Below are 14,504 nucleotides of genomic sequence, written 5' to 3'. Positions count from 1 at the left end.
ATCCCAAATAAATTTGAACTTAATTTCTTCATGATCGCTATTACCAAGTCGTCCACCAACCTCTATATCGCTAATGATATTTTCTTTATTAGCTAAAACCAAATCTAGTATATTATTACCTCTGGTGGGCTCCCTTATATACTGATAAAGGAAATTATCCTGTACTACCTCTAGAAATTCATCTGACTCTGCATCTCCTGTCTGAATTCTCCAATCTATCCTTGGCAGATTAAGGTCCCCTACAATTATTACTAAGCTGGACTGTGATGCTTTCCTCATTTCCTCCCAAAGGTATTTACTATCAGCTCTACTTAATTTTGGAGATCTGTAAATTGCTCCTAAGACTAATTTCTCCCTATTGTTACTAATTTCAACCCAGACACTTTCTGTGTCCCTATTTACTTTAATGTCTTCTTTATTATAACAGATTAATGAATCCTTTACATAAATAGCTACCCCTCCCCCATTTCTTCCCTGACGGTTTGACACAAAAATATTATAGCCTTTTATCTGATATTCTGCTAAAAATTCTCGAGTGTCTGTATTCATCCAAGTTTCACTAATAACGGCAATGTCTATTTTCTCTGTACAAATTAAAGCCCTCAGTTCATCCATTTTATTACGTAAACTCCGGCTGTTTGTGTAGTACACTTTCAGATTATTACTAGTAGTTATGCCTCTACCTTGGCATTTGCTGTTATTTATTTTATTACTAATTGGGAAACTCTTTACTTTACTAATATAACAATTTTTTGTACTATCGCTTATCGCCCTTCTATCATCGCTTGTTCTATCATCTATCATCGCCTGCTCAATTTGAAGTGCCTGAGTGGATGTATCTACTCTATTGGTTGAGCTTTTGTTCTTAATTTTGCAAGTATTGATGCATCTATTCAAACATGGTAATAATGATTTCTGAGTGTAGTTGCTGCATCTTCCTGTACACCTACTTCTCAATCTCGAAAAAATCCCACCAACTCCCTATCTATCATCCCAGCTAAAACAGTAACTCCCTGCCTGCTAAGATGAGTCCCATCCCAACTATACAAGGCACTCCGTCCATAAAACCGGTCCCAGCTGTCTATGAAAGGTATTGCATTATCTTTGCAATACCTTTCAAGGCGGCAATTAAACCCTATTGCCCTGCTCAACCATTCCCTTCCAACCCGCCACCTTGGTAAAACACCAAGCACTACAGGGGTTCCTCCCCTCCCTAACCTTTTCTAACATCAACTTGTACCTTTTCCACAGTACCTCACTCTTACGGCTACTAATATCATTGCCTCCTACACTGAGGCACACAGTGGGTTTGTCACCACTTTCCTTTACGATATTTGAAATTTTTTCTACCACATTAGCCACCCTGGCCCCTGGAAGACACACATGTTTAGCGAGTGGAGTATACATGGCCCTGTTCAGATATCTCACCTGGGAGTCTCCAACAACAACAACATTTTTCTTACCTTTCTTGTTCTGTTTATACTTACCTGTACTGGAAGTTCTCTCACCGTCCTTCTCCTCTACTTCCCTCTCTGCCTTCCCTTCACATTCGTCCCGTAGTGCGTCGAATGTATTAGTTGTCTTAATTTCCGTTTGCTTTTTAAGAGTGAACTTCGTTGCACCCTTGTTAACCAGTGTCCAACCTTCAGCCTTTTTCTCTTTCTCCTCCAACATCTCCTCCAACAATTCCCTCATCTGTGCCTTCTCCTGCCTGAGAATTTGTACCTCCCGCTTCAGTTCGAGAAGTTCCTCCTTTAATTCAAGGTAGTCCTTTTCAGTACCTGCAGTGGGGACACAGCTCTCTGCCGAGGAAGCCATTACGCACTAGTTCACACAAGGTAGTTATTGCTGAAGATATATATATATATATATATATATATATATATATATATATATATATATATATATATATATATATATATATATATATATACACCAGGTATATATCCCATTGGATATATACCCAGGGGTACGCTTAGCATCCACTAAGCTCCCTGCCTCGTCCAGCACCCCTGGGATCCAATGGGTTAATGACCAGCAAACCTGTCAGTCTCTTTAACCCATTGGAGCCCGGTGTCCAGAATACTGGACAGAACTGGGATTTTTCAAGTCTTTATAAAGTAGGGAACCCCTGGGTGGGGACCTATGAGCTTCGCGACTATGAACCGATAGGCGGAGGGCGGTACGCTTAGTACTCACCCAGTGCCATGCCTCGCCCAGCACCCGTGGGATCCAGTGGGATATACTGGGCTACAGTTGATTTTAAGTTGATTATTTTGTATGGCCCGCGAATGATGTTAAAAATATCCTAATGGTCCTTAATAGGAAAAAGGTTCCCCACCCCTGTTCTGGTGTGTTCAGACGCTCTGTCCCCATCCGGTTTGCATCCAAGAGAAGGCCGGGGTTTATTGTGAGAAGGTTGGGGTGTTCACATATTACCAGTCAGGGAAAAGTGAGGCTAGTCACCATTGCCTTTAAATGTGGGTACTGAATCCTAGCCCCAGGTCCCTACATTCCATATGAGTAGACAAGGATTGAATGATGGATAGATGGATGAGTAAAATCTTAATTTTACTTTGTGTGTGTTATGCTGGTGGTCTTTGGATCGACTTCTCGCGCCAAAGACACCAGCGACTGAGCGGGGTCCTCTTTCTAGACCGGAAGTAGAACACTTACAAAAGAACAGAACTCGGCAGGACACTTTAACACATCTATTGCCTTGGATCAATTTCCTTTCAATATACATACAGAGGTACAATGGATATGATTGGGATAAAATGACAAGGGACTTAATATTACTATAACTTATCATGGGCACAGTCTTTACACCTGAGTTAGCGTGGGGGTGAATAGCACAGAGTTGTGGTGACGTTCACTTATACAGTTTACTTCACTGGACTGTTGTTAGTAAGTTAGTCCCCGAGTCGCATACTTATGATATCGCTGTGTTTCTAGGGCACTTAGTACTCTAATAACACAGTACATAGCATGATCTTTACATCTGAGTCAATATAGGGTGAATAACACAGAGCTGTGGCGACACTGGTTTACATACTTTTTATCACTGGACTGTTGATAGTGAGTTAGTCTCGGAGTCACATACTCTAGGTACCGCTCTGTTTCTAGGGAACTTAGTTATAGGCACAGTACTCAGGGTTGACTGGAGTAGCGACCCTTGTGGGTTTTATTTCTGTCCCACTGTCCTGTATCACTGGAGGTCACTGTCACTATTTAGTCTTTTCCCACAACACTGGGGGTTAGGGCGTCGTCACTGTATCATTTGGCCTGAGTTTACGTGAGGTGGCATCCGGGAGTAGGAGGGAGGCCTTCCGGAGAGTCCTCCTGCAGGAGGCACTGGATCACTCTCGGGGGCGTCGTGACCCGGGCGCGTGTTTGGTCTGGGGTGCAGGGAGGCCTTCCATGTTAGGGCCTCGACCTGGTAGGTGGCCTTCGGGACTAGGGCCGAACAGGGCCAGGAGTTGGGCCTGCCACCTCTCACTCTGGGCGGCGAGTGGGGCCGGAGCGGTCCCGCCTTGGGGTCTGTGGACTGGCCCTGTGAGACTTGGAACTGCAGTTGCCCTTAGGTTGGGGCGCCGTCAGGGGTTGGTTGTGGCACCCCACCTGCGGGGTGTCCGTCAGGAACCGGCGTTGTCCAGGGGCCGGGTGCAGGACGTGGACCTTGCCTTCAGTGACAGGACCTCGCCACCACTCCTGGAACAGCAGCGCCTCTGGGGAACCACACCTGGAGGGAGAGAGAGACGGGCATCCCACGCAGCCCAGAGGTGGAGGGCGGGCTGTGCAAGGGACCTTCCCCTCCAGGGAAACCCCGAGAGCTGTGGACAAAGGGCGTATGGTGGCCGTCCCTTCCCCGACGTGGACGATGGCCATCGTCGTGGCTCCACAGCCCTCTGGGGTAGCAGCAGAAGGACGTACAGTGGCCATTCCTTCCCTGGTACGGATGATGGCCGTTACCGCAGCGCTGCTCCCGAAGGAGGAAGAGGTAGTTGAGGGATGTATGATGGCCGTTACCGCGGCTCTGCCTGCCCTACAGGAAGTAGGTGAGGGACGTACGGTGGCTGTTCCCTCCCCAATATGGACGATGGCCGTTACTGCGGTGCTACTCCCGAAGGAGGAGGGGGAGGTGGATGAGGGACATACGATGGCCGTTCCCTCCCCGGTACGGACGATGGCCATTACCACGGCTCCACCTCTCCTGCCTTCTTCTGTTGGTGAGCGCTCAATAGCTAACTCACCGACTCTAGGTCTACTCCCGTAGGAGGAGGAAGTGGGTGAGGGACGTACGATGGCCGTTCCCTCCCTGACGTGGACGATGGCCGTCGTCGTGGTCCCATTCCACCTTCCTGTGCCATTCGGCGAGCGCTCAGTAGCTAACTCGCCGAGGCGGTCACCAGACGTGGCTACAGCAGAAGGACGTACGATGCCGTTCCAACCCCGGTACGGGCGATGGCCGTTACTGCGGCGCTGCAGGGGGAAACAGCTGAGGGATGTACGATGGCCGTTCCCTCCCCAGTATGGACGATGGCCGTTACCGCGGTGCTGCCTGGGACTGTATCTGGTGCAGTCCCACCCCAATCCTTTTGACGGCTGGTCTGGTTGAGAAGTAGTGCCGCATTCCTGCGACATTGTGGTTGGGTAGGTTGAGGGGAAGAGGTACACAAGGTCGGGGCGCCCCGGCGCCCGTCTTGTTCTGGGCTGGTCCCGCACTCACCTGGCCCGCCGTGGTATCCTCCTGGGGTGGGGGTAGGGCTGCGGCTCCGTAGCGGTGTGGGTGATCCGGCGGCGGGGGCGGGCATATTAGTGCGCTTTACTGTTGGCTGAAATATACAGTACCTAAGAACTTCCCATTGAGGTACGCATGTAGCCTGTGGTAGGTTAATGAGTCAAGTATGCAGGACCCATCTGTCCTCCGAAAAGTAAGTCATTTGTAACTTTAATGAAGCTGATATTGCAAAAGAAATAATGTGATCCTCGCAAGAGAGATCACGGGAAAATTGTATGGGATAGAGTGAAGGACGGCTGCTTAGTCCAGAAAAGTTAGGGCGCGTCCACACGTGCCCTCGAACATATGTTGGCAACTCAGCTGGCAACATGTTTGGGTACATGTTTGCAGCAGTATTTGGACAGATGTATGCAAACATGTTCCAGTGCAGCTTGGAACACTGGCAGCACAGGCGATGGGATAAGTATGTCCATACCAGGCAGCTGAGACTTCATCATGATGTTGCCAACATGATCTGGACGCCGCTGTTTCCAACATGTTTGCAGCGTGTTCGTTAGTGTGTTGCGTACATATTGCCAGCACTTGTTCCAGCACACGTGTCGACGCGCGCCCCTAGAGGAGCATCTGCAGGAGGATGAAGTGAGATGCAGTGAAGGACTGGAGCTGAAATGGGATAAGGCAGAGTAGCGTACAGGTGGGATGCAAGGAAAACTGCAGGGGCAGGTCGATTTTCCGGGTCTTATGAATACACTCATTACATACATACGCCCCCATACATTGCATATAGATACATCATAGTGGTGACAGTGATGGAGAGGTGCTGATATGAAGCGAAACATATAAAAATGTCTTAAGATTTATTTAGTTACACCATTATTTGTAATATTTTACAGTTTTGATTGTCCCATGTTTGCTTGGGATGAGATGCCAAGTTGGGAAAATCGTCTATTATTATTATTATTATTATTTTTTTTTTTTAAGATGCAAAGCTTGTAGAAAGGTCTTTGTTTAGGTAATGAAAACTGAAGTGACTTTGACACATTTTAGACGCTGATTATTGGTTTCATTCAAATTTCAAATATTTTCACTAATTTTTATCATAGGATTAAAAACATGGACGAAATATACATAAAGAATCCCAATTTAAATGGAAGCGTAGATGCTGATGGGGTGGTGCATAACACTCCTCTTTCACTCAGTTGGGCGATTCTTGTGTTGCGGGGATGGCTGTCAGCATTGTCAGCATCTATCCTGCGTTATTTATCCATCTACTCCCTGCAACACCCACGCCCACACCAGCAGGCCGAGCCTTCCCTGCAGTACATAAGATATCGCCAGGCGTGTTTGAAGTGGTGTTAATTTCATAGCAGCCGGTATATATACTGTAGATTGTATTTGCCTCCTCCATCGTCTCCAACAGCGTCAGTGTGATTAAGAGGGTCCCTCGGTCACCTGTGAAGGAGAGAAAATATCATCATCACCATCATCATCATCATCATCATCGTCATCGTCCTTTATTCAGATACTTTTAATCATCATCATCATCATCATCATCATATAATCGAATGGTTTACAAAGGCGTCAACATGCTTGCTTGCGTTGGCCTACCTAATGACGGCTTTCCACTCTCCTCGATCTCTGGCAGCCACCTAATTTAGTCAGTTATCCCTGAGGTCACGCTATACTACCTCGCCCCATGCAGGTCATTGTCGGTCTGTCTCTCGCAACCCTATCCCGAACGTTCACACTTCTTACTTTCCGCACCCAGTTGTCATCCTCCATCCTCTCCACATGCCCAAACCATCTCAGTCGACCCCTCCTCATCACAACACCAATGCACTTCAATCACATCCTTCTTCAACTCTTCGATCGTATACCTAGCCCCCCCCCCCCAGGCCTCGGATACAAGGACGCACTACACATCCATCTAATCGTTGTTATTCTGTACGTTTGACCTTACGAATATCCTCTTCCTTTACTGCCCAGGTCTCACTGCCATACAGCATTACACTCCTAACACATGCCGCATACAGAGATCCCTCAATCCAGTGCCTCTTACAAGGTCAAAGTAGTGTATGTATACGTGTTAACACCTTACCTGGTGATGAAGTATGGCGTCAGTTGCGTACATGATTATTTTGGCCTTCCTCAGTCCACCCTGTAATTACGCCATCGTCCCTCGCACCTGACCTGTTAGCCGTTGCTGGAACATACATTATTATTATTATTATTATTATTATTATTATTATTATTACATACTACTACTATTACCATTATTACTACTACAACTGCTGCTGCTACGTTTACTACTACTACTACTACTACTACTACTACTACTACTACTGCTGCTGCTGCTGCTGCTGCTGCTGCTGTTGCATTTACTATAACTGCCATTATTGTTATTTATTGATTTATTTTATTCTTGCTGCTGTCAGACACTCATTCACCCTCAGAAAAAAAATCGTATTGAAAGGGTTAAAAAAAATCCAATAATCCCGTAACCAATACAGGCCTCACCATGAATTAAAAAATCATTCAATTATGTAAGCGAAATGTAAAAAGGACGTCCTCGGGATGAAGGGGTCAGATTTCTCAACACTTCTGCTTTGCTTCTTCCTGTTGGTAGGTGGGTGGATGGCGTGGGAGGTGGATGGGGGATAGACGTGGAGCTCTTTATTATATTTCAGTAATTTGCGTTGGTTGGAGGGACGAGGTGGGGGGTATATGTGGGAGGATGGTGTGTTGTGGGGGCAGGGGTCGTTGCTGAGTTGGGACATTTTATTAAGGTCAGCCGTCACAGGATGGGCCGCCAGGCTGTATATAGATTTAAAGAAAGCCATGTGTGATATACTGCACGAGTGGAAAATATTGTATGAAAAGTAAAGATCCCTTTGTGTGTGTGTGTGTTACATCATGAACTTGACTTGTAAGGAAAAAATAAATTGTTGTCATGTCAGCAAAATGTAATCTGTTAATAGCCTTTACTCTCAACTCCACCTTATCATCACTATTCTTATTTAGCCACGTTACAGTAAAGTGAGGCCAACTGAGCGATTGAAACATATGGACGAATCAGATAACAGAGATTAGATTAGGGACCGAGATAAAGGGGGCTTCGTGAACAGTGAGATGGATGACAGGCGGACCGATAAAAAGCGATAAGGAGACCACGTGAAGGAAGGGTGGTGATGCAGATGATAACCACTATCCAGTAAAAGGTGTACTTTGAAAATAGCGCCAAAATTCATCACACAGTAGGTTCAAAATAAGTAATGTAAGTGAAAATTAGTAACCGAGTGACCCAAAATTAATAATACAAAGCATAATTTAACTTCTAGTCCATGCAGCAACAACTACAATAATGATAATGCAGTAATAATAATAATAATAATAATAATAATAATAATAATAAGCTAATATGGATAATTTATGGTATCAGAATAAAAATAATTTTCAAAATTTCATGTTTCAATATACTTTGTAATACAAATACAAAATCCGCCATCAAGGGAGTCAAAATAATTATTACAAACGTGCAGTCGGCGCCATAAGTCGTTAGCCATCGGGTAAACCATCTTAATACAAGGCTTTACTCTTACTTATTATTATCATTATTATTATTGTTGTTGTTGGTCGTGGTGGTGGTGGTGGCTGTAGCAGTAGTAATAGCAGTAGTTGTGGTAGTTGTGGTGGTAATAGTAGTTGGTTATGGTGGTGGTGGTGGCTGTAGCAGTAGTAATAGCAGTAGTTGTGGTAGTTGTGGTGGTAATAGTAGTAGTAGTAGTAGTAGTAGTAGTAGTAGCAGCAATAGAAGCAGTAGTAGCAGTAGTGGTGTGGTGGTGGTGGTGGTGGAAGTAGTAGTAGTAGTAGTAGTAGCAATAGAAGCAGTAGTGGTGTGGTGATTGTGGTGGAAGTAGTAATAGTAGTAGTAGTAGTAGTAATAGTAGTAGTAGCTGCCACATTTTTTTCCGTTGCCGTACCTGCTCTAGCTCCTCCTGCGTGGTGTCCTCAAGGCGCCTAATATCGTCCATCGTCAGGCCGTACCAGTTATCCAGCCAGCAGAACACTTGCCTGAACAGTAATTAAAGGCTGTATGAGGTAACAGTGGTAACAGTAATGGTAACTTTATGTAACTGGTGATGGCGTTATCTGATAATGACACTTCGAGCATACTTTTTGTAGGCTTAAAGGAATATATATATATATATATATATATATATATATATATATATATATATATATATATATATATATATATATATATATAAAGAGTCAAAGTAACAAAAATAAATGTCAGCGTATTCTGCATTAAGTATCGTCATCGTCGTTGTCGTGGTCCTAGGCTCATCTGAACGTGGACTCAGTGGACTGCCAGCTGAAGTTGTTCCCCTCCTGCAGTCCACCATCCTCCTTTTGGGGAATTGGAAGTGAAATGAGGGATGTTTGTCTAGCCGGGCAGCTCCACCGCCTTGTCATATCAGTGCTACCGCTTGAAGGCGTCCCTCTCCAGCACCATATCAGAGAGGAATTTTGTAGTTACAGCCACTGAAGAAGCATCTTAGTTGGAAGCGTGTCAGTAGGAAAGTATAATTAAGTAATACTGTTATAATTGGAAAAATAGAACCAAAAGGGTTTGTTGGATGCGACGCGCGCGCGCGCGCGCACGCACACACACACACACACACACACACACACACACACACACACACACACACACACACACACACACACACACACACACACACACACACACACACACACACACACACACACACACACACACACACACACACACAGTCATCCAACCAATTAATGCATATACTGTAACTGTTTCCACCCCACACGCCCCTCCACCAGGTTTTTCATTACAAGCAGCTCTCTCTCTCTCTCTCTCTCTCTCTCTCTCTCTCTCTCTCTCTCTCTCTCTCTCTCTCTCTCTCTCACCTGTGGAAGTTAAGGAAGATGCGTCTCTCAAAGTCTTGTATATATTTCTCCACCCTTGTCTGCAGGCCGAACCACTTAAACTCAGCCGTAACAAGCTTGTAACAGGTCATTATCGGATCCATCTGTAATTTAATTGGTAGGTTTTATTTATTATTATGTGTATTACGCCTTGATGTAGCACATTGCATTATATTACAGCTCAGTACACCGTATCATGTCATATCATAGTTCCATCCACTTATCACAGTACACTAGACCTCTCATCAGTACACTGCACTACACTGCACTACGCTGCACTACACTACTTCACTACACTACACTACACTACGCAACTCAACACTGTGCTACACTACAGTACACTACACTACACTACACAACACTACACCACAGCCCACTCAGTATCATATATCTCACTACACTAAGCCTGTTACCTCTGCATTACACAACACTACACTATACTATACCACACTACATTGCACTACTTGAACTCGCACTTCATCACCCTGTTGCACGTAATTACTGGCCGTGTCTGTAAGGTGTGACACGGAATTCACCACACCACACTAGTCACTACAAAGCACCACACTTCAGGGCATTGTACCACAACGTAGTGCAGTGGAATACAGTGCACCACACCACGTAATCCATACTGCACCACAACACTAAACACCACAACTTATCCCACACCAGTCCACACTACCCCACCCCACAGTCCATACCACACCGCCCCACCCTTCACACCACCCCACCCTACACAACCCCACAGTAAACACCAGGACACATTACACCACACCACACCACACCACATCCCACCCCAGTCCACCCTGCACACCACACCACACCACACCACACCACAGCTGGTCAAGTAGTGGAGGAGTGTATTGCTGATGGTATCGTGACATCGATCCCAGCACCAGTAGAGAACACCTTGAGACCTGAAGTTCGTTTTACACACACACACACACACACACACACACACACACACACACACACACACACACACACACACACACACACACATTTAAAATACTAAGTTCCTACTTTACTAAAATGCATCATTCCATCGTCAAGTTTTCTCCTGCCTTTCCCAGACCTACCTGCTTCCACCACTGTGCCTCCCTAGCTCTGTCTGTCTTCCTGTCTTGCTATCTGTTTCTATCTGTCTATCTGTTTCTCAGTCCATATATATTTATCTGTCTATATCTCTGTCTATCTACGAGTACTTATCTGTATGTGCCATCCCACCTACCTGTCTGGATCTGTCTATCTGCTTTCCATCCATCTATAGTTATTTCTGTAACTATCCACATATCTATTTATCCCTCTATCTATCAGTCAGTCAGCCTATCTATACATATCCATCCACCTCCACCCGCCCCACCTGCTTCCACCACTGCGCCCCCTGCAGCGGCCCTCTCCCCGCCTTCTTGGACGCCACCTTCCCTGGGTCTTCGTCAGCCCGGTAGTCTGACGAGGCCACGGGGTCGTTCACGATATCCACAGTTACCACCTCCACCGTCTTCCACTTCTCATCGGGCAACTTGTGGATCTGTGGTTATCGTTATCATCAATATTATCATTATTTTTAAATCACCATTATCATTGTATTTATTGTTATCATTTTCATTATTATTATTATTATTATTATTATTATTATTATTATTATTATTGTCATCATCATCATCATCTTTATTATGATTATGATGATGATTATTATTATTGTTATTATTATTATTATTATTGTTATTATTATTATTATTATTGTTATTATTATTATTATTATTATTATTACTTGTCATCATCATCATCATCACCATCGTCAAAGACATCCCGGTATCGGAGTTAAAGAATACAAGGCAAGAGGCTATACATGGATCATCGAATTACAAAAAAATCGATGCCATTTAGAATAATTATCCCAAGTGTTGTTCAAGCGCTTCCGATCTCCTACTTACGTTTTCAGTGTCGCCTCTATCCGGTGCGTGGATGGTCTCGATGGACAGGCCAAAATCATCTTTCATGTAGGGGTTCTGCCAGGAGATAGATGAAGGTTACCTAGATCGGTTACTTAATTTTAGAGAGAGAAGGGCGGGAGGGAGAGGGGCGTTAAGTTGTATCAGTGACTCGTTGATTTGGTCACTTCACAAGCTTATCAAGTTGCTTTGTCTAGCCAGTCTAGCGCGCACGCGCGCACGCACGCACGCACACACACACACACACACACACACACACACACACACACACACACACACACACACACACACACACACACACACACACACACACACACACACACACACACACACACACACACACACACACACACACACACAACCTGAACACTGTATAAAATAGTAAATAGAGGCCCATATTCTAGACAGTATAGGGGGCTCCGTAGCACCACTTCCTTCGCAATTTATTTTTTCATATTACACCGAAACTTGTACATTTTTATATCCTTCGTTATATGTAGAGTTTGCGTCTTAAGCATATGAAAGGATATAGTAATGAGGTATAACATGCAGAATAAATCGCCGAGAAAAGGATGTTAGGAAATATCATAATTAAACCCATTTTACTCTAACTTGGCCCAACAATTGCTACCTCTCCGTCTTGAATGCTGATCTGTTACAATAGATTAACATTAGATTGTTATGCTAGTCACGAAGAGGTGTTATGGGCAGGATGTAGAGCCATAGCACAGTTTCTGCCACCGAGCTGCGTGAAATAAGCTGCAAAAGGGCGAAAATCCAGGCCAAGTTAAGATAACATGGGGATATTGAGCTACGCGAAATAAGCGGCAAAAGGACGAGAATTTGGACCAAGTTAAGATACGTGGAATAAGCTGCAAAAGGACGAAAATTATAAGCTGCAAAGTGACGAAATCTGGGCCATGTTAAAGTAAAAGGACGATATTGAGCTACGTGAAATAAGCTGCAAAAAAGACGAAAATTTGGACCAAGCTAAGATAAGTGAAATTAGCTACAAAAGAACAAGATGCGTGAAATAAGCTGCAAAACGACGAAAATCTAGGTCAAGTAATGGTAAAAAGGGATATGTTTAGTTTTCGTGCCATGTACTCACGGAATAGACGGTCTTGCTGTAAGGGTATGCATTCCAGGACTTTTCGTGCACTTCCAGGGCGCCCTCGGGAGCCAGGACCCGGATGAAGGCGGGAACTTTCCTGAGGGGGACACGAGCCTAAAATTGTATACTTGGTGATGTAAAACTCTCTCTCTCTCTCTCTCTCTCTCTCTTTCTGTTTTAAGATTTTTCAAACAAGGTGTTTGATATAGCCTTCATTAACGCCTTCACTACAAAAGTTCTTTGTAAATTTGAGTAATATCTGTAGGTTGCAAAAAATAAACTACATAAAGAAAAGCTTTATTGAAGGAATTAGTGTTGTTGATTATTATTGAAGAAGGATTACGTACAATTGCGGCAAATAATTCCTATATTCGTTTATATTTTCGAATTTATCCTTCAAAAGAGGTCACACCGAGCTGAGTAAATAGTCATCTGGCGACAACAGGAGTAGTGTAGATCAAAATATATTAAGAATAGATATTAGATAGGGTAATAAATATAATAATTAGGAGAATAAATGCGTTGTCAAAATAATTGGATAAGTAGCCAAATAAATACGATGTCAGAATAAATAAGATAAATGGCGGAATAAATATGATGTCAGAATAACAGGATAAGTAGCAAAAATAATAACGAGGTCAGAATAATAATGTAAGTAGCAGAGTAAATACGATGTCAAAGTAAGTAGGATAAGTAGCAGAATAAATAATCATACTTAAGAGCGATAGCAAGAATGGGGTAAATAAATATAACAATGCACTGAAGGGATTTATGGAGATTATGTGGAACTACTAATTTTCGAGACGTCTCCTTCAAGCTGAGTATAATCGTTTGAAATTAAGCAGATGAAAAAAGAAAAATGCCTTGTCCTGGAGTGAAATTAAAACCACCTTCATTTTGTTTTTTTAATTTGGCACAATTTCTTTTTTTTTGACAGGTTTCAGTAACCAGAAAAAAAATGATTTTCGCATCTAGGCAAAAGTATACTGAATTTTATTATATATAGTACATATACATCGGTACACACACACACACACACACACACACACACACACACACACACACACACACACACACACACAACCCCTAATCATTCACATATGTTCTCCTGCACCTACTCACAGACGACTCACACTTGCACATTTCTCAGCGTTTTACACACACACACACACACACACACACACACACACACACACAGCCACCATCAGCATGCATTCAAATTCATTTAAGGATTTGAATTTCATAAAGACAGACTTTCCTGATCTACCAAAAGACCCGCCGGCATGTATAAATATCCCCGCTAATACCAATGCACCAGTCCTGTATGAGACAGTCCTAGCATGTATTCAATATGGACGGTGGGTGGTAGCGCCGAAGTGGTGACATGTAGAGGTGTATGGTATGTAGGAGGACTACTGGGCCTTGGGAGCAGGTTGTGAAGTCTGTGCTCAGAGTCGGACAGATAATATACATATACAGTATACAGTATATATATAGATAGATAGATATATAGATACAGATAGATAAATAATCTAAAGCAGTATGTAGGCGATACACACCTGTTCTTAATCCTCTCAGTAAGATGCAATAGTTGTGTGTATTTTTCTTCCCTCAAGACGATTTTATTCAACTTAAGAACCATTTGTAATAAAGGGGTTATTGAAGGCGATATCAAACTCTTCCAGTTCGAAATGTCTCTCCTAAGCTGAACAAAATCGTCTGGATATGGTAA

The 14,504-nt window shown here is 43.7% G+C and overlaps 1 protein-coding gene across 1 annotated transcript in view; it reads right to left on the bottom strand.

Moving 5' to 3' along the window:
- Nucleotides 1-6,905: 6,905 nt before the first annotated feature.
- The window catches only part of LOC145412856 (phosphatidylinositol transfer protein beta isoform-like), a 13,109-nt gene continuing 5,510 nt past the window's right edge, over nucleotides 6,906-14,504 (bottom strand). The window contains exons 3-8 of the mRNA XM_080282656.1: nucleotides 12,770-12,869; nucleotides 11,641-11,715; nucleotides 11,067-11,234; nucleotides 9,686-9,807; nucleotides 8,722-8,812; nucleotides 6,906-6,944 (exon numbers count right to left, since the gene is read on the bottom strand). Of these exons, the coding sequence (XP_080138782.1) occupies nucleotides 6,906-6,944; nucleotides 8,722-8,812; nucleotides 9,686-9,807; nucleotides 11,067-11,234; nucleotides 11,641-11,715; nucleotides 12,770-12,869 (595 nt within the window). The remainder of the gene's footprint in view (nucleotides 6,945-8,721; nucleotides 8,813-9,685; nucleotides 9,808-11,066; nucleotides 11,235-11,640; nucleotides 11,716-12,769; nucleotides 12,870-14,504) is intronic.

The sequence above is a fragment of the Coenobita brevimanus genome, chromosome 94 (genome assembly GCF_032717465.1).
Source record: "Coenobita brevimanus isolate Jiangsu-jjx chromosome 94, ASM3271746v2, whole genome shotgun sequence".
NCBI classification, from domain to species: Eukaryota; Metazoa; Arthropoda; class Malacostraca; order Decapoda; family Coenobitidae; genus Coenobita; species Coenobita brevimanus.
The sequence above is the reverse complement of the archived record's forward strand: the minus strand, read 5'-3'. Positions and strand labels throughout refer to the sequence as shown.